At 37.5% G+C, this 27,920-nt stretch overlaps 1 protein-coding gene and 2 non-coding genes across 3 annotated transcripts in view; 2 read left to right on the forward strand and 1 right to left on the reverse strand.

Moving 5' to 3' along the window:
* Positions 1-15,863, forward strand: part of LOC118274001 (tyrosine-protein kinase Drl) — a 28,958-nt gene extending 13,095 nt beyond the window's left edge. Inside the window, exons 2-6 of the mRNA XM_035591317.2 lie at positions 9,542-9,669; positions 12,290-12,976; positions 13,091-13,407; positions 13,507-13,803; positions 14,007-15,863. Coding sequence (XP_035447210.1) covers positions 9,542-9,669; positions 12,290-12,976; positions 13,091-13,407; positions 13,507-13,803; positions 14,007-14,118 — 1,541 coding nt within the window. The 3' untranslated portion in view covers positions 14,119-15,863. The remainder of the gene's footprint in view (positions 1-9,541; positions 9,670-12,289; positions 12,977-13,090; positions 13,408-13,506; positions 13,804-14,006) is intronic.
* Positions 15,864-16,880: 1,017 nt separating this feature from the next.
* On the reverse strand, positions 16,881-16,954 carry Trnat-agu (transfer RNA threonine (anticodon AGU)). The gene has a single exon. It is a non-coding gene; the product is annotated as a tRNA-Thr (tRNA).
* Positions 16,955-17,909: 955 nt separating this feature from the next.
* Positions 17,910-17,991, forward strand: Trnas-aga (transfer RNA serine (anticodon AGA)). Its single transcript has one exon. It is a non-coding gene; the product is annotated as a tRNA-Ser (tRNA).
* The last annotated feature ends 9,929 nt before the right edge of the window (positions 17,992-27,920 follow it).

The following is a 27,920-nucleotide window of genomic DNA, read 5'->3' on the forward strand; positions in this document are numbered from 1 at the left end:
TGGATCCTTCAGGGTCGTTAGATCAAAATTTGAGATGTACGCAACGTGTAGGCGTTTTTTATGTATTGTTTTTTTGTTAAAGTCAGTTGTGTGGGTCTCATTTTTATTGGGGTTTGAACAAGGGACGACGGTACGTGTTGCTGTATTTTGTATTCAAAACAGATGTTATCCTGCGGCGATGGCTGGGAAATTAATTGAATATGTTTTGTTTGTTATTCGATTCGAATCACACGCATATTTAATGAAACATTCTCACATTTGAATTTAACTGGCTACTTACGTTACACGTCTGGATAATTTCTGTTGGTTATCTTGCTGGTTAATATTCAAGCGCGTCGCTCGTAATGCCATGCTGGAGTGATATAAAACCCATCATTTGTAGTTAGTGTTGATTGCCCAATCTGGTTCTGGTCTGTTGGGCATCGAACACGGCTAGTTAGTGAGGGGCGCATCCAATTTGTGATCGCAGCCGTGAGCATTGTCGCCCTGCCCGGAAACTGTCCCGTGACGGAAGGCGTGTAAAGCCGTGTAATTAAATAGCTAAATAACCTCATCCTATACACTTGCTGCTCGCATTTGTGCTTCGTCATAGTTACCTACAGAAGAGACAGCCATATGTACGTTTTTTGTGAAACCACATAGTCGTCCAATCTATAATTACTTGTTATAATATAAAAACTTGTCGTTTATCAGACACATTTTTCAGATTCCTATGATTTAAGAACCTACTGTAGTTATTTTTTATTAAAGTTCTCTGCAAGTGCACGAGCGTAAGAATAAAAGTTCTACAAACGTCTTCACTTTGCAAGCGAGTTCACGATTCTCTGCGAAGTCGAGATTCCGGCACAATTCACGCGGTAACCACCCGCTTCATGCTTTTGGTGCTTTAACTTTTATTTTATAAGAGTTGAGATGAGAAATAACGCGAGAGCACGCCAGGGCACCGGAGGGCAGGTCTCGCTTACACCCACCGTTTATTAATTTTGCTCTTTTTGCCCATTGTTTACTTTACGGGCGATGTTTAAAATTTTATGATTTCCATAACGACTGCCGGCTTCGGCGATGGATCAAATTATTTTCTGAACGGTTGCCAACTCGATAATGCCAGATCGTATATTTCTTTTCGATTGACTTTAAAAAGTTTAATTTATTTGATGGAAACCGGCGTTCGAATACGTGTTTTAATGGTCTCGGGTGTATTTTATTCTCTGACGCCCTTATACTGTAATGTAACTCCGTGCTTAAGGTTTACAAGTGTATATGATACGATACGTAGGTGTTCGTCGGGTGTAAACAGGGCAGGTTAAGCACGCTGGCTGGCGTCGACGCTCGTTTGGAGAGCCCTCGTCGAGTGCACTCCACAAACTGCTCTCTTCAAGCCTTCGTTCAACAGACGATTTTTTAAACTGCCCGTCCGTATTGTTTTCCTTCTTTTCATTTCATTCCGTACCTACACAAATAACAGACGTGCAGTTGGTGTGTCAAAATGTCAAAAAAGTATTTGCTCATTCCGTGTAACATTTTCCTCGTGGCGAGCGTTATAACCTTTCTAAGTTCCAATGCAAACAACCGCCGCGTCGTGCTTCTGTCCCGTACATTGCCTGTGTTAGTACAAATCCACGACATAATACAGTGTGGCGGTCGGATAATATTTGGTGAGCGTTGTTTGACAAGCGTGTTCGTATGTTTTGTTATTGGACACCTCCACTCCGCACACAGTTTCTATTTGAATTGCCCTGACACAAACTAATGGGAGTTTTCAGGAACACGGCTACCCTCGTGAGGACAGCTGTTTGTTTGCACATCTGACGATGCGAGTTATTTTCCCAAATATAAATGAGAACTCCAGTAGCGAACGGATATTTGGACACCAATTCCTTATCGACGTTTGTATGATAAGTCAAAAATAAATCATATCAGCCGATAAGGCATCGATTTTTACAGCCGGGCTACCGTGCGATAACCTCTACGGAAGGATTGTGGTAATCTAATAGATAACCCGAGAAATTCGTTGTCGTGTATACAGTACGTGCACGTGGTCGGACTCTGTAATTGGAATATAAATGATACAAGACACAAATTCATGCGCAGGGGTTGCTTATAATCTGGCAACATTTACAAACACGTCACGACCATGTTCGTGCTCAGTTTTTTCTAGTTTACGTGGTGCTGTTTGTCACATCGCGCTGCCTTGGGCTGTCGAGTGAAATGGGTGACTTTTTGTATAAGTTTCATGTTTCGTTTAAAGCTCCCGAGACAGGCAATTTTATCTTTCAGCGTTGCTATTAGGCTGTTTCCCGAAGCGATAGCGGTGCTAAGTTCTAGTTGCGGTTTTTGTGGTCCGCGGGCGAACACGAAGTGTGGTCGCGTTACGTGGTCACGACTTCGCGTGGTCTACACTCCACTTCTCGTAACTACACCGAGATTAGCTTCGTCTTAACAGAAACAAATATTCTGACAAACAAGATTGAAACGTGAATCCACTTATCGCTTGCTGTAACTGGTAACTTGATCTTTGTACATAGGTAGTTGCAGTTCTATGCAGGTGTTTGATATCTCACTAAATAAGTACTCCTCATTGCTTTGAAATGTAATAAATTATCACATCTAGTTAATTATAGTTTTCAGACGCAACTACTGCTGAAATAATTATGACATGAGAGCACAGCATGCAGCTCGTAACTAAGTTGAACTTAATTTCCTCTGAAGTTTGGCGCACGGTGATGTCATAAATTTCCCACACTTCTGTCGACGTAGCTTTTGTCGAATTCTCTAGGGTTGTTTGTCACTGAAATGGTAAACTATTACAAACGTTATGTTAGATTATGTACAGGCAAATTACTTTCTTAATAACTACAACATACGGCTTACAGTGTATTTGTTATTTGAATTAAAATTATTGCTGTTAAAAAATTTGGTTGGGTAACCCTAACCCTACAGTATCTTCGTGTTGTGTTCTACATACATAACTCAAGACACATACACGAGTTGTTTTGATGTTCCTACACAACGCGGTACTTGGAGCAATGTAATGATAATGTTTACGTATTCGCGATAATTCAGCGTCAGGTGGTCTCTACTACACTCGTAGATCTGTTCTCCCGAGTCCCAACACATCGCCTCACTGATCGTAAACAAACACTGTTTATATTATTACAAGCTCTTATTTATTATATCGTTAACAGACGCACGCTTGATAATTGCTCCTCAAGTAAGCACAATACACAGTTGCCCGCATGTAAATATAAAATAACTTATAGCTAATTAAACAAAACTGTAAATAATCGATGCTGTTTCCGTATCGCTGCACATCATTAAGGGCGGGATTTCAATAAACATGTGGTATTCCACAGACAAAAAATCAGGAAAAGATTCCGTCTGTCAAACTAATTCGTCGGGATTACGTCTGAGGGGCACGCGGGCAAAAAGACGCATCAATCAACGCGCCAATGCGCTGCGGGATATTTTTAACGTTTCGAATATTCAATCGTACGTTCGAGTATTGCTTGTTGCTTTCGCTAATTTAAACATCAGCCTCAGGTATAAGCAGCGATGGACAGCGATACTCGCAATGTTCCCAGTCGTCGGAACTCGTTTGAGATAAAAGAAAAACCACGGCTAATTTGCTTGATATGGGCGATGGCATGCATATCACACTTATTGGTGATTATACCTCAATTAATTGCTCGTTTCCATTCGAATTAATTCATTATAAATACTTTTTTTTAACATTTGTTTGCGTAATTTGCTGATCTGATGATAAAATGTTTAACGATTGTAATACAAAAATATGAAAGAGTTTTTCATGAAGTTTGCAAATGTTTTCTATCTAATGTGTTGCTAGCTTAATTAGTAACAATTGTAATGTGTGCCTGTTCTAATTCTAATTAATTCAATAAATTTCTTTAATGAATGCACGTGTTGTCGCTTTGCTGTGTAATTAAATGGGATGGGGAGGTCCGGGGTAAATGGAACATGTAACAGCGCGGCGCGGTGAGGGATGGTGGTGATTATTGCACACATTATCTTATCCAAGATGGTGCCCATCTCCCGGCTCTCCCTAGGAGCCTTCACCTTGATTTTATTGAGGAAAACTCTCAGCTCACTTTATTATTTCCCTCGTGGCAATATTTTTACGTAGAAATGTGCATATTTTCTGAATGTAGTATTTACGGTGCTTAGCTTTAATTCATAATGAAAATAGGTGTAGATAAATCTCTAACTACATAATATAATATGTGTACAGGTTTACTAAACATTGCAAAGATTTACCATTAAAACTTTGCGCCATCCCTAGAATAGTTACAAAGAGTAAAAAAACAACGCTTTGTTTCCGTATTTATGCCACAGCTAAAAGGATTACGGAACTTTTTTACCCACGGAGATCCATGAAAATAAAGTTGGCTCCTCGCGCCTCAGGTTCATTCTTACAGACGTTAATTTCACAAGGCTTTTGTGTCGCAGATCAGCCTTGATCACAAGACGATCGACCAAATCTTGTTAGGCACAATGGCCACGCAGACGAACAATGAGGGATCACATTACCCCACCTCGCTTCCGGCACACTGACTCCGAAAACCTCAAAGTTTTACACCTGACTACACTTCTGTCTGATTTTTTCCTCAAATACTATTACGTAATTATCTACGGTCCAATTGGCATGTAATGTAATGCAATACCCATTCCAATTATAGTTTGTGTTATGTGAAAAATTGTACGCTCCCAAAGCTGTGCCCAAAGTCCCAAATGGTAGGTAATGAAGCCAATTTAGTTTTTAATTGGCCTGAACAATGCCGAATGTGCATAAATTTTAATTGGACACATAATATTTTTTCATACTTACTTTTATTTATTTTTATTTGTTTGCATTGGGAGACCAATGTTATTAAATTTTCTCGAGTGTTATGGCCATTGGCCATTCGATTTCGGAGAACGTCAGAATTTATTGTTGCCGTAACGTAAAATTCTTCGTAACATTTACAATCGGTGTCAGGATGTGTGTAGAATGTGTTTTCTTTTTACGAACATCGATATAGTATCGATAAATAACCGATTACGAGCGTCTTTTACGAGCAAATCGACTATCTCGAGCACATTGCGATCCCATATTTTATAGCTGTTTACAATTAAAGCGACAAATTTGGTTCGTGTCGTGTGCTCGTGTCGCAGATTTATATTCAGCTAATTCTGTCTAGCGCAGCGCGTCCCGGCCCTGAGTAATGGAAATCGGGTATTGGACGCGGGAATAATTAAATGTCACCTCACAAAAATGTCAATGCTGCAGGGGAACGATCTCGAAATAAGTTTGTGTAATGTAGATGCACACACCTAGTAGCTTACTATGCAAACGGTGGCATTAAAAAGTTCAAACGAGACGATAGAAAAGCAGCTGCTGATAGCCATACCATGCACACGATACTTCACACCATTAGCGTTGAAGCCATCTATGAAATTACCTCTGTTACAACCTGCACCTAAAATGTTTTTAATTTTACGTCTACACTATCTATTCTTAGCACATTACTGTTTTACGGCGTCTATTATCACACGTCGTTATGGGATGTGGTAATGTAGTAAAAAGTTAAACAGTTATTTATTTAGCGGTTTTCCGGCTGTTTGTATGTACCCTCTGTCGTACAAAATGTACTTCATAATGCAAATGTGTGGGAGAAATAATAAACGACGACATTTTTCCCCGTCTATGAAACATGCCCCTCGCCACCGCTAACTGAAGTGCATTTTATAAACGCACAACTTAATAGTGTTGGGCTGTCCTAAAAAATATCGACAAATTAATTAAATATGGTTAGGGATTACAGCGATGATTCACTAATAAATTAAATGTAAAGTATGTATTAAAATGTTGACCGAAACTAGTTTTGGTGATTTATAGTTTACGATTATTTTAGAAATAAAAGGCTCATGGTGTTAAATTTTATTAACGCTATTTTCTTCATTGAAGATTATTAGTTTTTCAATTTTATGTTAGGTACTAAATTGTACAGATAATGATCTGCAGTCGTCGGATCCAATAAAAATTCGTATTAACGGATGTTTTATCTACATTTTGCAGTTAAATCCACATTTGCACGTCCCTATTCTCACCTTTATATTTCCATCGACACCTTTGCACTTTGTTTTATTTTCTTGCACGCCTCGTCCGCATAATTCCACAATAAAGCTTCTGTTGTGCCCTAAAATCTTTACATCCATCCATTCCTCGAAGGGGAACTTTCTATACGAAATATCAGAGCGGCCATTGTGCGTCTTTCTATTTTATTCTTCACAAATGGGTTTTTGTACGACTGTAATGAAGGCTTTATTCGGAGGTGCGAACTGCGAGTGTAGAATGCGTCAATAGTGAGGAGCACGCGATACGCGAGCCATTTTGTTGGTATTCAACTTATTTTTTCTTATTAAAATTTCGGTGTCTCGGCTAGGAATGTAGGAATCCGCAAGAGACTAAAAAGCGCCGTTATCGTGTTGGGAATTAGTTTGAATAAGCAGAAAAAAGCGGGCGCCAGTAGACGGGTGCCGGTTATCTGTAGTTATTTGTCGTATCAAGTAGGTCTTTCCTTCGCCGCCGCTTCAAAGGCACCGCACACGGTAGCTCTCGCTGCTTATTACCTATGTGGGAATGTAACAGAACAGCTTTATGTCATAAGTATTTATTTTTTATAACTTTTCGTTAAAGTCGGAGATAAGTTTGGTCTGTCGTACTCCGTAGATGCCAGCTCTAACTACGATTTCGTGGAAACAATCTATTAAAGTTAAAATCTTCGCTCAAGTATGGCCTTAACTTGTGTGATATCTCGTCTAGATAAGTAAGAAACACCGGTTGTTGAATTTGTTAAAATAAATTAGATGTTCCTGTTCTATTGGAAAGTTCTTCAACCTTTTTATTTTAACACGAAACGATTCGATTTTGTAATAATTGTGTTAATGTTGAAATAATTTATCACCGTATAAATATTATGCATTATTAATGTAGCACCATAGCTGTATTATTAAGATCGTTTCGATCATCCGTATAATATTCGGAATATTTATGAATTTCAAATGTCAGAGATGTTTTATTTACATAAAACGTTGTCGCAACGTTTTGATCTTTATCGTTTTATTTTTATCTTTTAATATCGTCGCAGTATCCAGTCCAACTTGTTAATTCTTTAAATCAATAAAAAACACCACAGATTTAAACATCCAATTACTTAAATAAAAAAGTATTGCATTATAAGGTGTGTGTGGGTAATGTCGTAAACAAGAGTGCGATAAAACTCCAGCGTCTGCGCATGTCGCAGCGATTTGTCGCGGTGAATCGTCGCACGCGGTGCGTATGCAAATTATATCGTTCTTTATTGTCACTCGTTAGCAGTTAATCGTCTTTATCGCAGCACGAATAAACAAATACCCATTAAAAGCGTTAAAATTATTAATTTAATCTCTTATAGGCTTGTTTTGGAAACTCATTTACATGTATTGTACGTGTACCTGCGTACTCTACTCTGTGTTTAGATAGGACGTTATTATTTTATGATAATGTGTAGTGTTAATAACTTGCCCGTTATAACCGTGGTAAGGACCCCGGTGCTATGATCACGGAACCGGTCACAATATTTAAACTTGTTTACGATTATGACACTTCCAACAAATGGAAATGTCCGAGGTGTCTCGCTTTTTATTTTCCTTACTTAAGATTTTAATCAAGTATTCATAGTTTTATTAACAGACATGAAGCAGGGTAATTTAATTAGGTAGGTAAGGTGCAGAATATTAAAAATATCAGACTTATTTTTCGTCTCTCATTTGCTTCATATGTATTTGGCTGTAGGTGTTAGGCATCGTATAGTAATGTCTTATTTTGGCAGCATCGTTCGTTAACTTGTCTCGTTCCAATTATAAATTCAATTAATTTTCTGTGTCTTCACACCCAAAAACGTCATTCTCAAGGATATTAACGGCTATATTGACAAAAAGTTTTAAAGAAACTTGATACTTGAAAAAATGTATATAAAAATCATAAAGTTAATGGTCTTGGAACATGATATGGTCCTTAACGAGACACGTAAAGTAACTGCACGGGTTCTGAGAAGTGGGCTTGTCGCAGGAAGCCCATATGAGCTGCTGGTTATCTCCAGAAAAAGAATGACAGACATTATTCATTTGATACACAGAAGCTTGTCAGAACTGGAAGATGATTGAGTAATCCTAACTTCTATTTTAATGAGTATTTTGAATTCTTTGTATTCTTATTTCTTTATTTTAATTTCTGTTTCTGTATTCTGTTTCGTATGCAGCAAGTCATGTACCTCTACCTATTTGTTTTACGGTCATAAGTTTATTATTATGGTAATAAATAAAATAACAGAGCGGCAGTTATTACAATTTTATTCTTCCATATCTATACCTAATTTTGTTATATCTTCTCTCGTGTCCCAGGATCTTGGACACAGCCATGAAAGTTTTTGATTCTACAGCCAAAAGTTCTCATACACCATCTTCATAAAAAGGAAATATTTATAATTGACCCATCGTACATCGCATGAGTTGTTTGCACAGACATGTAAATTTTAATAACTCGAAGCAAATTCATTACTTGTATGTAATTATTCGCCTCATGCGAGTCTTGTAAGGTTTAAAATAAAATGAAGACCTGTCTCTGGTGATGGGTTAACAATATTACAATCAAGGAAGCCCACTTGTTATTATGTATAAGTGCTTTCAAGAGTTTCCAATTTGGCCTGTGTGCACTTAAAACTGCGCTTACTCCGCGGGGCAGATAACGACGATACCAAAGTGGTTTTTGGCTTTTTTATGGAAGAAATAAGAATTTGTTCTAATTCGTTACTGGTATTGCTCCAAGTTTATTTATATCTGAACTTTTCAGTCACAAATCTTGTAAGTTCTTATCTCAACAGATAGGGGCGAACTGCCAAACTTTCTTGAACTCACCCAAATAAAATTTCGCGAACAAAAAACCTCTCAGTAGTCAGCTTTTGGCCATGAACTTTTTTTTTCATCCTAAACCAGGTTCTCCGGGTTCTCATGATTTGTGGACAGGTGGCGCGGGCGTCGTTCGCGGCATCTTTGTGGTAGCTCTTTGATCTCGCCGCCGCATTGTACGCTCGCGTACAAAACTTTTTGCCTCAAATCGTTCGATATTGACGCGTACTGATTTGTTGTGAAATCTCAATAGATTCGGTAGTGCTTAGAAAAGCTTTGAAAGTAGACAGACAGACATATCGGCGTCATATTTCTCGTATTGTGCAATAGGAACCTTCGACGTCAGTATCATACAATGCTTCATTACATCCTGATAAATTTTATTTATGGTATGAATGGAGATTTTAAGTAGGGAGGTACTTCATAAAGCGCCACACCACTTCCTAGTAATTTAATCCGCATGTTATTCAATAAATCAATATTATAATAAGCGATTTGCCATGTTATACAACATGCCTACCGTAGCTGTTTCGATCTCGCCTACTTTCTAATATTCTACATAACTACATAAATAACCTTCTATTTTCTTTTTCTCCAGGTTTGACCGCTGAGCTGTTCTACGTCCGAGATGGCCAGATCAACGAGTATGCGCTTAACTTCGTGGTGCCTGTTCCTGCTACCATCACCGACCTGCATTTCACCTGGCAAAGCCTTACTAGGAAACCGGTAAGGATCTATGATCATTCTTCGTCATTCTCGATAATGATACGACAGAATTCGGTTGCATTAATAGATTTTCAACTTAGTAGTTATAATAAGATACGGTTGAAAATCTACTATAGGCATACACGAGTTAGCGTTAGAATTTAGTCGTTATCTCTGTCGGGACTACCGGTTCTGAAGGTACTGTCTGAAGAAGTATCGGTATTGATATAATTATTCTGAAGATTTGGTTACGTTTATAGGAATCATCATCATCAGCTCGTAGCCATCCACTACTAGATTATAGGCCTCTCAAATTGCAAATTAGTAGCAATGGTAATCATAAACTAATGCATATTAATTATGTCTGTGGTCGATCACTGAGGTTATGTTTCGGTAATGTGATTTTATGTGATACCTACTTTGTGCAACAAATGTTATTATGGGAGCTTGTTTAAGTTTCATTTATTAGAGAACCTACACGTGGGGTGAATTACTTGAATTTGTGATTTGTGGTAGACTTATAAATGTAATAAAGAAAAATCTCTTTCTCCTACAACAACAAATTGTCAACTTCCGAGTGAAGACCACCAATAATTACAAAACCACAGGAATGTCTAATCTAATCACAATTTGGCGCTATTATAAAATCAAATATAATCTTTCTACGCTTACTAAGTTCTATCGGTATTAAAACAATTACGTTGGAATTTAAATAACGGTATAAAAAATGCGTAGGAAAAAGCTATCCAGTTTTAAACCAGTCGATAGAAATAGAAGTGTGTTGGTTTAGCGAACAATTGATTTGATGAAACAATCACACTATTATGGTAATGCCGCACTCGGAACGAATGCTAAATTGTCCGCGATCATCGGCCATCGCACGTTCCAAGCCAACAACGTTGTTCACACAATTAGCAATTTGTTCATCAGACTTTTTTACTTTATTGTAGAAACATCTTCAACTTTAGTCAAGTAATTAACTTTGTGAAGAAAGTTGGTCTTTGAGTTGCCGGACAGAGGGTCCCATGTTTACTCGCCGCAGCCCCGCAAACAAGCCATTCTTATGGTAATTGAGCAGCCCCTACCCGAATTTAGATAACTTTCTTTTAGTTTCTATAAAATCACTAAACAACATCTGTTCAAACTTTAGATTGATTATTTTGTTTCCGAATATTCTTTACATTTTCCCCTTTAGTTCTAATTCAAATTACATCGCTTTTCATGCTAATAGCGCCGCTAGCTGATCACGACGCAGCACCACATTATGCACCACGTACGGGAGCTCTGCATCTCTAACCAAATATTATGTGCATTTATTTATTTTATCCGTAGCCGTCAGCACACACGGCGACGCAGACTAAAAGAAATCAGTTGAGCGGCATTGCATTTTGATCGGGAGCGACGCGACGTCCACTTTACATATTCAATAGTCAGCCAACAAAAGTAGCAACCCAAGTACCCCGCAAACAAGTTCACTGAACTTGTCAATAAGACATCTGCTTGTTTAGGATGTGATTTGCAAGTCATACGAACGCTCGCCAGATTACGGGATGCTTCATCAATTTGAATGTATTCATGGCGCCGTCTGAAGGATTTCATGGCGTAAGCTATATTAACTCTGAGTACACGCTTTAATATAATGAACGCCCAAACGTTGCCGCCTAATATCTAAGACACCGCCTTAGAATTTGAATGTATGAATAACACACTACCGAGTACCAACCAAATCGTCGCGGTCTTCTTTGCAGCATTTGAAAAATAAACAAAGTGCTGAGTATGGTTCGGTTGCGATCCCGCGGCCGAGCCCTTCGCTCCTTATCACCATCTCGGCGAGCTTTGTGCGCCACTATCAGATCCGCGATTCCCCCTCATTTCACCGCGCTACTCCCTTATTTATACAGCGGCGCCTTTGACTAGGCAGAGCAAATATTTGGGAACCGGTTACCTAGCGCCGATGAACGCTCCGCCGCCATTGTCTGTGGCCCGACTGCCGACTGATAATATTTAATTAGCGGCCGCGGTGTCGCACCTTCACAGCTCCGCGGTTCGCCACTTACGAGCCGCGTGCACTGCCTCCGTGATGCATGTCTGATGAGCTAGCTAAAGTGCCTGTGGCAACGCTGTTTGTTTAACAATTCATGTTTCGCCGCCTGATGATTAGTCAGATAATGAGCGGGCGCTGATCATAATATTTAATAACGGGCTTCAAAACAAACTCAACGCAACGAGAGCTACATCCAACATCTGTGCACCACGCCTCCCCGCAGCGTGTCACAATAAGTTCTCGTCATCCACATAAGGGAAACATAAACCACAGCGAACGACCCGACGTCTACATATGCAAATATAGTCGATGGCCAACGGTAACAAAGTATGTCGTTTATTTATCCGATAAAGGAGCGATGTTCGTGCTCTCACGATGGGTTACACCCGACATTTGATCTCTTCTGACATGACTTTGGATGCACAGATGGACCGTTTAGGGTCACCTTGCGTGCCGAGGTCCGTCAATTGGGCGTTCTGCTACAGTTACATTGTGATGTTATTGTACCGTTAGGAATGTCTCATACTTTATACTTGAATATTTAAGAAAAGATTTGTTGACCTCGAGTCACGAATAACATATTCTGTTTTGTTGCAGTTACCATACACACTACACGTGGACGTAACGGATCCACAGAATGCTATGCACCCGCCTACCGTCAATATATCAAACGAGGGCTTCGTGCCGACAGAGCCACAAACATGGCGAGTGGACTTGCCTTGTACGCACACTGTCGCCGCTGAAGTAGACATCATTATATTCCTGAACGTATCAACGGGTTCCTCTTCGTCTGCATTGCGATTTAGACGGAAGAAAATATGTCTAAAGGAGGCACCGAGACCGGCTGTCAGAGTGGATAGTGTCCCGCACGCGCCTACGTCTGCCGATATATTTTACGCGGGAGCTGGTTGTGCTGGCGGAGCGCTACTTATAGCTGCAGTGGCCGCTGCAGCTTGTCGGGCACGAGCGCGAAAGTTACGACGCGCAAGAAGCGATGAACAAGACGCTCACGCTTTCTTACCAGACTCCTCCTGTAAGTCTGCCGCCAGTTATACCAGCTACCGACGCCCTACCTCACTGCCTGCTGCGGCAGCTGAAGAGAAAGCTAGAGACCTACAGCAAAGAATAGCGGAACTGACGATACAACGGTGCCGAGTGAGATTGCGTTCTGTGGCCATGGAAGGAACCTTTGGACGTGTGTATAGAGGAACCTATGCTGACGAAGATGCAAGAGAACAAGAAGTACTGGTGAAGACTGTTGCTGAACACGCTTCTCAAGTACAGGTAGTTATTTTATTACAATTTGCATCTATCTATTAAGAATTCACTAAGTTTTTCAGATATATGATTTTTCGTTCTATCCTGTATGGAATCTAACGATAATACTGTTTTGTTTAGGTGTCGCTGCTACTTCAGGAGGGCTGCATGTTATACGGACTTCATCACGAACGGGTATTGTCGGTCTTGGGTGTCAGTATAGAAGACCAAACAGCTCCATTCTTGTTATACCCATGGAACTCGACATGGCGGAACTTGAAGCAGTTCCTTTTGGCCTGTCGTGGAGTGACGGTGGGAGGTGCAGCGGGCGGGGCGCCACCACCGCCGCCTCTGACGACACAACACGTGGTCCGGATGGCTCTGCATGCGCTGGATGGACTACTCTACCTTCATTCTCAGCATGTCTTGCATAAAGACATCGCTGCTAGGAATTGCATGTAAGTTACAATCTACTTTTTGACGTTAAAAAAACTTAACTCAATCATCTCACTATCTTTAAAAATACCCCGTGTTCTAACCAATCTTTTCTCCAACAGAGTTGACGAAAATCTCCGAGTGATGATTGCGGACAACGCTCTGTCAAGAGACTTATTCCCTGCTGACTACCATTGTCTCGGTGACAATGAGAACAGGCCAATCAAATGGTTGGCACTAGAAGCTCTAACGAAGAGACAGTTCAGCCCAGCTGCTGATGTTTGGGCTCTAGGAGTATTACTATGGGAGCTGACGACGTTAGCGCATCAGCCTTATGCTGAGGTGGATCCCTTCGAAGTAGCTGCCTATTTAAGGGACGGCTACCGGTTACAGCAGCCAGCCAACTGCCCAGATGAATTGTAAGTACACTCTCTACACTCCACCTTAGAATATTTTAGTATGCACGTAAATTCTCTTCTGGGCCACAGCCAATTGGAACAGTTTTTCCGTAGTCGAGTGGTGTTTATGTTTGCTCATGCGAAGTTCATTCTCCTCCACGATTGTAGGACGTGCCAAAAGTGATTGTAATTCAACCTATTTACGTTGTTATTTGTTTGTTTAGATTCGCGGTGATGGCGTACTGTTGGGCGATGTCGCCCGACGACCGGCCGACGTTGCCGCAGCTTCAGATCTTCCTGCGGGACTTCCACACGCAACTCACGAGATTCGTGTAAACCATTCCTTAGAAACTTTTAAAGACATCCCAAAGACGACAATAAAGTGTTAAGTAACTACTTCAAGTTGAGATGTTGGACAAGAGGCCTTACAGTGAAGTGCGAGTGACAGTGTTTGTGTACAGTGACAAAGTTAAAGAGACTGATTTTTATACGTTTATTGAGTTGTAAATTATTTTATTCACATAGTTATCACATATTTAGTTTTTATCTTGTCGTGCTTTATTTTACTAAGGATTTACTGTTTTGGCCGTGATTTCGAACAACCGTATTAATCTCCAAAATGCTATATTAGCGAAAATAAAATGGTGAAGAAATAACAGTATGCCATATTTGATTAAAGTGAGTACCAAATGTAGTAATTATTCTATTTAGCACGATCTCATTTAGTAGTGTTATTTGTAACAAATTACCAACAACATATGGCGAACGAACGCAGCGTAGCGGATGAAGTAAGTGGAGTACGATGTATCAAGTATTTATTTAACAAATTATAGCCAAAACAGTATTTCCTTTAAGTTCCTTCAATACCGAGATAAATTCATATTTGTTTTGATTTTTTATGATTCGATATTTGAACATGGCTTAAAACTTCATGTGAAAACAAAGAGATTACAGCTTACAACCGCATTTTTTGTTGGAACCGAAAAATATCATCTTTGCCGATTTTTCGGATCAAACCAAAAGTCGTACCGGCTAAGATGATATCATTATTAACCATACAAGTAATTTACAAACCCTTTAATAGTGATCCAACATTTGATACAAGTCTCTAAAGATCTGTAGCTTATATTTAATATTAAAAAAAAATGGGTGAAACAACATACAAATATGTGATAACTATTGACAGATACCAGTTGTCAGTTCCCTAATTTAATTAAATCTAAAAGAAACATTGTTTCAAATTAGAAAAATTGACATTATTATATTATTTTGAACCTCGATACTGCCATATTAGAATTAATAGTTGTACATAATTATTATTATTATAGGTGATAGCGACTGTATTGTATAATACGTAATATTGAATGTGCCTCAGAGTTTATCAAGACGTTTATAAGTGTTTAGAGTATTATATTATTATATCTATTGATTAAGACTGGACTAGAACAATTTTACTCATTCATAAACAATTTAATTACATTTATACTCTGCCTTACAATACCTTCTCTATGATTCTTAATTCAAAAAGTAGATTTGATATCAACCTTTTTACTAAAATTGTCTATGGAGTATTTATTATCTGTGCTACATTTTTCTATTAAAAAGTATTGTATTAGCTTTTGAATGAATATAACGCTATTGTGTTTCTGTATAGATTTTCTATTTCAAATCATGTATTAGCAATTTATAATATGTATTGATTAATAAATAAAGAAGTTATTAAATTGAATCGTACAATAGGGAAAGCACTGAATAAATTAAAACAGTAAGGATTTGAAATTATGCCTACAATGACATGTTAATTAATATTATTGTTAAACATGAGACTTAACGATCAAGTTACTAATTATGTTAGTTATTCGGAAACCTATCAATGCAATGTAATCGAGAATAAAATTTGTAGTATCAATATTCTAGTTCTAGAAGTATTCTTGTCAATAATTTTGTTATTTCCAAATAGATTGATACCTACTGATAATATATTGTATACTTTGTCTGTTATTGGGGCAGCGATACATTTTGTACATGTGTAAATATTGTAATACTACACAAATGTGAATATATGAGTGATTAATATTCAATATGTGTGTTTTTCTTCCTCTTTTTTCACATTACTAACTAAAAATAATTTACACCATTGCCTATCATAATTTACATCCATAATTCCTAGTCTTTAATAAGCATACGCGACTTTAACAAGAAATGAATAAAAAAAATGTCGAACGACAAATAATTAATTTTGTTCTAAGACACATAATTATGGAATTTGTGTCGGTGTTCTTTGTAAACAAAGCTATCATATTTAATTTGCATAACTTGGCAAAACTCAATAAATAAATTACAATATTTTAAATTCCAATATGGAACGAATAAAAAAATATAACTTCACTGCTGCCAGTAAGAAAGGAGCCATAGATAGCCATAGGTACCCACAACCTTACATATATACTACATACACAGCCATACATACATACATAGACATCATACCAATGACGTCACTTATTAATTTGGATACAACCACATACGATTTGCGAGATGATCCGTCCACCTTACTCTATTCAAGCAACAAAACAAATTGTAACATTTTTCCTTTATTGAGCATGTTTTATTGTATTTGTTCCACCTAAAATACGAAACACCTTTGTATGACTCACTCCCCTACCCTAATAAACAGTGCAATGCAGAGTCAGAGAGTAATAAATCGACCTCATTATTACCTAAAAATTTGGAACAACCATAGCAGTTGTCGGTGTTTTAAAAAAATGGTATTTTTGGTCTCGAAAACTTCATTCAACGTTTATAACATGAGATGAGATTCTACAAAAATAATAGTAGAAGTAGGAGAACCCAAATATAGCTACGCGTACGTATTTTAATATTATTATTGGCTGTACATACATTATATTATAGGTACACATAAATAAACATTGCATATTGTAATATGTAAATACGTCATTCTATAAATATTTACCTCAATTAACAAAAGATCACACAGTATGGACATTTCTATACGAATTAGTATTTAAGAAAACTATCAAAAATATCAAGATAGCAAAAAACAAAAAATGTGCAAAAACCCAAAAAGATTTTAACCACCTAGGCCCCGGCGAGATTCGAACTCGCGATCTCCTGTTTACTAGACAGGCGCTTTAACCAACTAAGCCACGGCGCCTCATGTGTGCCCGGTCGAAATTTCCGGTTACATTGTACTACACATAATGGAGATTTACGATAACTGATAAAGGTGTATTTACAATGCTATACTTGAACAAACAATTTATATTGCAATTCAGTTATATTCTAGTTATTGTATCTTGTATGAAATTGATAACAACTAAGTGTAATTAGTAATTTAGATAGACATGTAGTACATAATAAGTTGAACTTGAAAATTAACATAAATAAACAATGAAATGAATAATTATTAACAAATATAATTATTGATTTGATAAATGTCATTAATTCGTTACCACCACAGTTTATTCTGACTGCTTAGTTTGTCCAGTTTGAAACTGTAGAACAAGAGGATTTTTTCAGTTGCCGTGGTCAGGTAAACCATAGGGTATTTTTAAGCGATAAAAATTTTCTGTAACACAGGATTGCAATAACAAAAAATCATAAAAGCTATTGTGAGAGAAATGGCAGAAAAAGTGTGTTAGGTATTTTAATCTATACTTCTGCCTATACCATCAAGTATTTAGTGATGTGTTTATTATAATTTACATGTTCGATATTTCATACTTTTTGTCTATAATACATAATTAGGAGAAAAAAGCAACCTGCTTAACTAACGTCATTAAATTCGAAAACTGTTTCATACAGCAGTTTATCATCACAAATCAGTCATTAATCATTAAATTACGCATTTATCAATGTGAGTAACAAAAATAACATGTATGTAGGTATGTATATTCAATAAAAAACAGCTGTTTGTGTGTGCAAAAACGTGAACGAGTATTAATAACCTCAGTACATATTCATATCTATAAATCTCATTATCATGTAGATAATAAATTGTTACACTATTATCGATAACTGTGATACTGATTATAATAAACTTTCTACTTATGTATGTCCTATTTATGCATTCTAGATATTGATGCGTAATTTCGACATATTCATACGTGGCAGTCGTGGCCGAGCGGTTAAGGCGTCTGACTAGAAATCAGATTCCCTCTGGGAGCGTAGGTTCGAATCCTACCGACTGCGAATTCTTTTTGTCGAGTTTTATTTTCGTTTTTAATTGACACTTTATCACGATTATTGAGGCTATTTATTTTTATCAGTGATCGTTATTGGCTTCGTGTATTTATCGTTCGTTTTATTGCGTTTGTGAGCAATATTTTGTGCGATATTTAATTACGTGGTTCTATGTTCATGTGACAAAAACCGAACCCCTCCGTAACTCCGTTATAGGTAGGCGCCTGTCAGTTTTTTTTTTTGGGAAATATATGGGCCAGTATTAATGATGTTGAGGATGCATGGGACAGGGTTGCCATCGTCCAAACCCGATTAATTAGTTATGTAATGTTTATCTATGGTTACGCGGCCATTAAAACGGCGTTTTGTTTGTTTTACGAGGCTTGCATTATGGAAATTCCCATGTAAGCTATAAATTAGCGGATGTTGTGTTTGATCGTTATAATGGGAACATTTTCACATGGTTACCAACACATTGATTATATTATTTCTATGTTATTTGTACCATTTTGTTATTTTGCTACATTTATGGAATTATGGAGATCTGAATTAAATGTGTAAGTGGCAAAAACCTGCTATTGTGGGAATTCTTAGTATTATGGATTTATGTCCTACACAGGTGAGTAGTAATAACTACGCTTGCTAGGCTTGCTAGTCATTTTTATGGAATTGTGATTAAGGTAGGTCCTGTATAAATGTTTTTAACAAGAAAAGAAAATATACCTATCAAAGTATACTTATGCACATTTTTATTTTTTGTCTCATTACCAGGAGGGTTTGTGTATGTATAGGTATATGGTACGGTAAGTATTTAGGGTATTCATTAAGTACCTACCTTATATACCTTTCTTTCTACTCAAATTCTTAAGATTACGTATCTTTGAGAAAAAGAATAACTACAACGTTAAGCCCCTGACTTAGCTTCTAAGCCGAGCTTAATTGCAACAGCACGTGTCCTCAATCCTAGCACATGGCAACGACATGAACCACAGCCTAAACAGTAAGCCAGGATTTATCTACAGATTAAAAAGAATAATCCTTTCCACGGCGTAAGAAATTGTATGTTGTAAATGGTAGTTAGTCCACTCAGTACTGAGAATGATAAATATTAATGGAGCAGCTTTTTCTTTGAATAATCTACAATTTTAATGTTCAACATTTATGGGGAGGTGAGAAAAAAGTATTCTAGGCTTCTCTATAGGCTATAGGTGCTTGTATCCACTCTCCTTACTATAAATGGGACACAATACTTCAAGTGTTGGTTAACGTGACAGATCATCATTTCAAAATGGCGACTTCTTTTTTCAAATATTAATGCGACCGGGACTTATAACAGCCAGTTTCAAACCCGTAGATGGAAAGTTATCCTGTATAATATTCATCCTGCAAAAGCTTATTTAATTAGAATAAATTAACTGAGTTTTGTTTAAGGGGGGAAATCTTCCAATGACTTCTCCAGGCTTGGGTGAGGCGAGAGGGATGGTCAGACTCTTACTGACTAAAAACTTCCCCGTTTCCTTGGTAAATCCGCTAGGTAGTCTGCAGCTCCGGATCAAGCATCAGCCCTACTGGGCGCCATCTGTGGTCTGATAGCTTTTTGAGGTGGGTCTGGTTCTGGTCGGGTGACGAGCTACCCTTGCTCGCCGTCCGCAGACCCTCACTTACGGTGACTGGCGAAATTAACTGAGTTGGTGTATTTTCCCCATTTCGTGCGTGACTCATAATATTTATAGACTCAAGATAATAAGAAAATGGTAATAAAGAGGTCGTATTGCTAAATATTTGACTGCTTCATACAACTAACAGGTCCATTACTTGTCTGACGGCGCACATTTTATCGCGATAAGCGCTTACGGCTCTCAATAGTCGATTGTTGTTAAGAAAATGGGGAAGTATTGTGGTTCGCAAAATGTGGAGCCAGGGACGGAGTTAGCAGTTGATATTTAAATTCAATAGGGGACATTTTAGCAGGTGTGCTACCTAAGCAACAATACAGGTTTTAGTGGGTATCATTTTTTATGAATTTATTACGTGCCAACTCGACTTAGACGCTATTTCAAATAGTCGTATCAAATTTAATCTTTGAAGCTTAAAATGTTGTGTTATAATTTCAATAATAAAAGTTATTTTAAAGAAAACTTATCGGTGTAAATACCTAAATCATAAAACCCCTGAATTATAACGCGCATCTAATAAAAAGGTATCGTCCTTGCTTTCGATCATCATAATTTTGGAAACCATTCGAATCCAATCCAAAATTCAAATCCATCCCTGTACAATCGTGGTCGTAATGAAGTTTTAGTTATGTGTCCTCTAACGTGGGGGAGTAATTACTGATGGGGTCTCTTTTGTCAGAGATAACACTGTTGGGGTCTGGACGTAATCCTAGCCGGCTGATAACGCGAGGACGATTGGAAATTACAAGATAGTGCGACATGGGCCCAACTCAAACATGTTTAGTCGTTCCGATAATGGAGGTATGTTAACCATCCGCTTCTAAGTCGTTAATTAATTAATTTTAATAGGTAATTTGTAAACTAAATAGGTCGTTACGTAATGATGTTATGTTCAGTTCGGTTGTTTGTTGTGTTAGGTTGTTAAACTAATTGTGCTTATGTTAGTCATGGATGTTGAATGGGATAAGTAAATAATGACTTATTTACGAGTAATAGCTGTCATATTATGTGGCGTAACTTACACCGCGTAACTGAAAAGAGGGAATTTAATCTTTCTATATTACACATATAAATAGGTATAATTGGAATTGTCTACCTATTTGTAATACTGAAATAACCGCTTTTAACTACAAATGAGATACACCAAAATATTTTTATACAATTTGTTCTGGTTAATCTTTGTAGTTGGATTTTGACAGGACTTTTATTGGCAAGAAGCTTATGGACTATCTTAGGCTACTTTTACTTAGTCCGTAATTCACGCGAGCGAAACCGCGGGCATCAGCTAGTTTAAGATAAAACAAGTGTCTCTGTAGCCATACATAAAGTGATAGGTATCTATAGATATTTCACACCACATACAATTTAAAAATACATTTGCAGGTTAGAACACTCAATCTAAATGAGGGTTCAACATTCCGACATAATATCGGAGAGTGCATGACTCGGCTGGTGAAAATTCATGGCAGGACGGTACCCCATCCCATGGGATGTGATCTTACCCTACCACAAGTTGATGGAGAGAGCAATCGGAGCCAGAGATCTTTAATTAAAATCGGAAACTGTTGTATGAATCTGTTTGTTTGTTTTTAATAGTGGAAGGAGAGTGGGGAGTTTTGTTTGTTAGTGTTTTTTCTTAGTAATTGTGAGATAAGTTAAGTATGGTATGTTTCATCGAAATGATTATATTAGTCAGCTGGTTTTAATCACACTTAGCACCTCTTCATATTATAAGTGCCCGATAAACTTATGTGACAGATAGTGCATACAAATGACGTTCTTAATTCAAAGTTATCTGATACATAGCGGCTATCCAGACATTGTGAAACAAGTCCTTAATATTATAAATGTGAAAGTTTTCTTTGTTTGTTTGGACGTTTGTCCGTCAATCACGCTGAAACTACTGAACGGATTTTAATGAAATTTGGTATACAGACAGGGTATGAGCTGATTTGGGTAATAGAATACTTTTTACCTCATGGAAACGCAGGCAAAGCCGCTGGCAGAAGCTAGTAAGATGATAATAAATTTTGTAAATGGTAAAAAATACTGTATGGTGAAAAGTGGGTGTACATTGTACAGCGGGATTTGTCATAATATGCACCTCTGCCTACCCCTTCGGAGATAAAAAGGCGTGACGTTGATGTTGCGTATTAATAGTTAGATTACCTAAATAGGTAAAACGTAACGTGAATAACTCTGACGTATATTTAAAGTTTCGACAGTTTTGTCCCTTTTCTTTACTTTACACACTTGCTTTAGACATTTTACTAATATCACAACATTTTATGATGCCACGGTAAGTTAACTCCCAGTAACCTAGCACCTACCACCTTTAGCGTGCTAGTGTTATCGGAAAACTAGTTTCAGACAAAGTGAACGTGCTTAATGCCTTGTAAAGAGTTAAAACGCGGACAAGAGTGAGGCTGACCTATTTTTCTAGGCTGAACAATATCTCGGAGTATGTATGTAGCTAGCTGACATATTTGCATAAGTATAGAGCTGCGGTTTCCAACCTTTTTCTGGTCAAGGCTTACTTTATAATTCTTGTTATGTTAGGGTTGTTATATTAGTATTAGGTACCTACTTTTTTGTGGTCCCTACTGACTTACACACTGATATTCTCGGGTAACTCATAAAAATTCATTAGAATTTTGGATTATTGATATCAGTTGATTCTTTCAGTTGTCTCCTTTAATGTAAGTTTAACTCGAGTTTTAACTGAGGCATTTATTTGACAGAGGTGCAGTATTGTGTATTTATTTTTCATTTCGTGGACCATTTTTTGTCTTCTGCGGACCACCGGTTGAGAACCACTGGTATAGAGTATAATGTATCAAGTTTGTGATAGTACATGGAAAATCAATTATGTTATTGATATCGCAAACTTTCGTGAGTACTCAGTTAATACTATACAAGATTTTTTCTCAAATAAACTATTACCTAACCTTTTAACTTATATTGTTAGAGTCCTTAAGTAAAAAAAATACACACTTATTTAATATACTTACATGAAAACTAAGTTTTTTTTATAAGTGAATATGTGTTTTATTACATACGGTATTTATTCCACTTGTTATGTAGAATGTAACTACATACTCTACATTTCTAACTTGATATGTGGAAAAAGCGCGGACTAGTTAGGTACTATAAAACCCTATCTTGTCTAGACTTAATGCTACCCATAAGAAAAACTTGTCACATTTTGCTAGATAAGGGAATAGAATTTATTAGCTTTCGCAGCTGTATCAAACGTGTCATACAAAATACCTTACCATTAACACAAGTGTGGGAGAGCCGTGCTTCGGCACGTATGGGTCGGCTCGAGTGATACCACGGCCTCACAAAAAACCAACGTGAAACAACGTTTACGTTGTGTTTTGTTGTGTGAGTGAGGTTACCGGAGGCCAAATTATCCCCCTTCCCAATCTTTCCAATCCCCGATTCCCTAACAACCCTTAAATTTCAAATAACCCCAAAAAGGCCGACAACGCACTTGTAACGTCTCTGGTGTTTCGGATGTCCATGGGCGGCGGCAATTGCTTACCATCAGGTGATCTGTCTGCTAGGAAAAAGACACGAAACGTCTTAAAGTTTTAACGGCTTTGCTTAATAACAAACACAATTTGTCTCATTTTGGTGTAGCAATAAATATTCCGTAGGCGTCTAATTTTGAGGAAAAACGTAGCGACAATTACTTGTCCCCGAATGCAGGTAGGTGGTACACAGGAATTTTTCATTTAGACTCTTGAAAAATGTTTTCGTATTTTAGCATGAATACTCTCTTAGGGTGCTTTTCCACCAGAGATGTGCTATGTAGCTATGCTGCGAACATTTAATAAATAAGCTGTGAAACTATGTGACCGTTTCCATTGATACTAAGGTATGTAGCTGTGCGAGTAAGATGTGCTGTGAAGATGTGCCGCCGCAAAGTAGCTGTGCGAGGAAGATGCGCAGCTCGAGTATGCGATGTATATCGATACATCGCATACTACAAATAGATTGCTTCCCTACTATCGAGTAGGGTAGTATCCATAGCACGCATCTTTCCACATAAAAAATCATAGTGTACGGTGAACCCCTACGGTGAACTCCGGAGAGAGAGTTACTGGTCGGATTACCAGAACAATCATATGCGTATCTGTGCGAGTGGGGTCAAAGATCACCAGTATTTCCTAAATTCAGAGCACGAGCAAACAAGCCAGCTTTATACTAGCATTAAAGCGTTAATCGCCGAGCAGAGTTTAGGATCAGCAGCGAAGATACCACCAACACCAAACAAGCGATCTCAATCTGAAGTCGAAGATCGTCAACAACAGCAAGCAGAAGGAGGTCCGAGTACCAGTCAGGTAATGATGTCAAAGGGTTCGAATAGCAGACTCGATGACATGGTTCGCAGATTGTCGGCGAATATCAAAGCCTTCAAGAGGATCGTGAGCAACATCGACCTGGAAGACCTCAATGAAAAGTGGGAGTTAGAAGACGCCCTGAAAACATTACAATCGAAGTGGAAACAGGTGGATGAGCTGTACTGGGAAGTTGACGGTGAAATGTGCGGCGCAGACGAAGAGTATGACAGAGTCTACAATGACAATGAGAAAACATTCATCAATCTCAAACGGTCACTCAATAAGAAACTCTGGTCCGTGTCTCACCGAGAACATAGCACTCCACAAATGGACATTCCTGTTTTCACAGGCAAATATCATCAATGGTACTCATTCAAAGATCTGTTTAATGAAGCCATACATAACAATCGAGCATTATCAAGCGCACAAAAGATGCAGTTTTTAAAAGGAAAGTTGCGAGGTGAAGCAGAAAAAATCATACAGCATCTTCCGATAAGCAGTGAAAACTACAGCACTTGTTGGGAACTTTTAAACCACCGCTACAACAATAGGAAGCTTATTTTTAACTCTATCGTTAACACATTACTAGGTTTACCTAACATGCAACAACAATCTTTGAATCAAATCAAAAAATTGCACGACGTCACCCTGGAAAGCATACACGGCATAAAAAATCTAGGCGTTGATGTTATTACATGGGATCCGCTCCTTGTGAACCTATTGTCACAAAAATTGGATCAAGAAACATATAGCGACTACGTAGATTCTTTGAAAAACGCACGAGAACTACCCGTACTGCAAGAGTTTCTCGATTTCCTGGAGAGCAAGTTTACTAGTCTGGAATCTTCACGAAGGAAACATGAAAGTCTTCCACATAAGGCCAATTCAGATTCTAAAACTTCGGGTGGAAAGAATTATCATGGTGTCCCGAACAATCAGCATAGCAACAACAATAAATCATTCTCCAAAGCATTACACGTGTCGACTCCGTATAAGTGTCCACTTTGCGGTCATCAACACGGCCTATATAAATGTAAGCAGTTTCTAGAGTTGAGCAATGAAAAGAAGCTAAAAACAATTTCGAAATTGAAACTATGCATTAATTGCTTATTCGATCACAATGGCCAACAATGCATTTCGACCAAAAGGTGTCGCAATTGCAATGAAATGCATAATTCAATTATGCATGATGCCTGCACAAAATCTAGATCGCAATCTGCGAACAGTGTGACTGTTGCCAACAGCCGTCAGCAAAATGATGAAAACCCAAGAGTGTCTATTTCATCACATGCCATTGGAAATAACCAAATAAATGAGGTAATGTTGGCCACCACATTAATCAAGGTTGAAGCCTCGTCTTAGTTGAGTCCGTTTCCACCAGTGTTGAGCTATGTGTTTCAGCAACAGCGACGTTGTATTTCACATCTCTGGTGGAAAAGCCCTCTTAATTGGGACGGTCGTAGATTACCACGTTTTCTTTCAGCCTTTTGTTCATTATATTTTTCATGTGGATTTAAATTAAAACAATGAGCTGCTCGTGATAAGCTGGTTACTTTCGTAATTAAATTTTTGTTAGACCTAAATTGAATTTAACGGTGAAAACTCTAGGAAATATTTTTAAGGATTACCTGATTTCTCCTATTAAATAAAATATTAAATTATCAAGCAATTTACAATAAATAATAGTAATTGGTACTTTATCCTTAGTGAACGGTTACTAAAAAATTGATGTTATTGCGAAAAATTATATTTTTCAAGAGCTTTAATTCTCTTTGTAGTATCAAAGAAGTAAGATTAAATTTTCAAGCTACTTTTAATATTTTAATGAATTGGACATGACAACTGAAGTGTACTTTATTAATTAACACACGGAAGTGTTGATTGATGTCTGTCTGTCTGTCTAAATAAATATGACACAGGACATAGAAAAACACTTACGACGATGTTTGATAGAGTTCTATATAAATTAAATCAAGTTCTTTGGCGTCCATAATAATGTTACAAACATATATTATTGTTATGTATGTATACTTGAATCTATTGCTTAATTAGATAGATATTTTGTAGAGACTGAATATTTATAAAAAAAGTAAAAATATACGATCGAAATTCATTATAATACCTACGTATGTAAGTTTATTGTGTGTCGTAATTCCCATTTCAACATTTTATGGTCATTTTATTACTGACACTGTGTATAAAACTTTAATTATAATGCATACAGAAGTGTCTCGTTATTATTATAAGAAATTATAATAGCACAGTTTCATTACAAAAAAGGTATTAAATATTATGACCATGAATAACATTTAAAAGCCGTAACACTGTTTAAGGCACGCATTCAGTGACATTTACTTAATAAAATAATTAATAATGGGCCGTTAAAAAAGAGGGACAAGGAGCATAAAATAAATTGATGGAGTTTATAATTTTTATTTGCACAATGTATTCATTTCATTAAAATTCTTGTGTCGTTATCGTGAGTATGATTACCTGGTGTTACACATGTCGTTATAATTTCAACTCATTATGCTATCATGTCGGTAATGACTGCAGCGGACGTCGATACTCTCTGACTGACCTGTCGAGAATGATTGATCGTGTGTAGTAAAATTGTTCCTGTCAGGTGCGAGCGGGACACGCAATCAATCATTCTCATTTTTAATCAATTTATTTGCTCATCTATGAAATGGTGAGATTTATTAATGAATATTCTCTGGTGACGATGTGTCGTTAGGTTCGTTACTGAGATTAAAATTGTTCGTAATGAGTTTGATGATGGGGACCGATTTAATTAATTGATGGTTCAGTTCTGTCGTTGCGTCAACGTGTGGGGAAATGTTCAAATATTTTTGGTTTTGAACAAGTTGTTTTCTGTCTTTAAATGATTTTCGTTTTATCCTTTCACGAGATGGTTTTAAGCTTTTCAGTTTAAAATTCACCAATTTGTAAAACCTTTTAGCACTTATTGGAGGAGGTGTATAAATTATGAATCACCATTTACATCTAACATAGTTAAACGCAATCTTTTATACACTTTTGAATGTAGCAAGGAACAAAAACAAGCGTGCTTTGATATTAAAACACCGTCCTCTAGTGCGGTGTAAAAAATCCATGCTGTTCACACATCGTTGCCCAAAAACTGAATCGATATTCAAAACAGAACACGATCGGATTACTGTTCGGAACACACTCCAAGGTTCAATGTGGCGAAAAACAATTGACGGTTGCGGTTTCGTAACGTGAGCCCGACGCGACGCGCCGCCGGTAGCGCGACACCGGTCACACTCTCCCCTGTTTACCCGCGAAAAGGTGACACTTCATTTTCCTCCCATTGAACGTAGATGATGAAACCCTTCTTACTTTCCATAATGAATTCCCAGCGGCAATGTCTTCGAAATATCGTTAAGATTATGAATAGGTAAGCAGACTACGCTCCGGTTATCCGGCGAAACGAGGTCCCCGGAAAATCAATTCGTTTGTTATCAAATCCGGATTTCGCTTAATTTTCGGGATTTAACGCGGATTATGTTTTTGCTAAGTAAGTGCTTTTGAATTTGGTTTTTAAATGATCAATTCGCTTTATGAATAAGTTTGAGATAAGTCAGCTGTAAAATAATTGCCATCGCTGTAATTTTAAAAGAGATTTATAAAGTGTAACAGATGAAAATTTTAAAGAGTGACTAATGACTATTCAGTAAATAAACATTATGTTCAATTTCAACATACTGGCCATATTGCCACGTTTATTATTTTACGTTTGTCGATAGTCTTACATTAACATGTGATTGTTAGTAGATAGTAATATAGTGTACATGTTAGTCAGCTAAAAATGTAAAATCCGTGAATTTTAAAATCTGTAGCACTAGTGCGGAGCCAATGCCAATAAAAACAAGCACATTTCAGATTGTGC

The sequence above is a fragment of the Spodoptera frugiperda genome, chromosome 15 (genome assembly GCF_023101765.2).
Source record: "Spodoptera frugiperda isolate SF20-4 chromosome 15, AGI-APGP_CSIRO_Sfru_2.0, whole genome shotgun sequence".
Lineage (NCBI taxonomy): Eukaryota > Metazoa > Arthropoda > Insecta > Lepidoptera > Noctuidae > Spodoptera > Spodoptera frugiperda.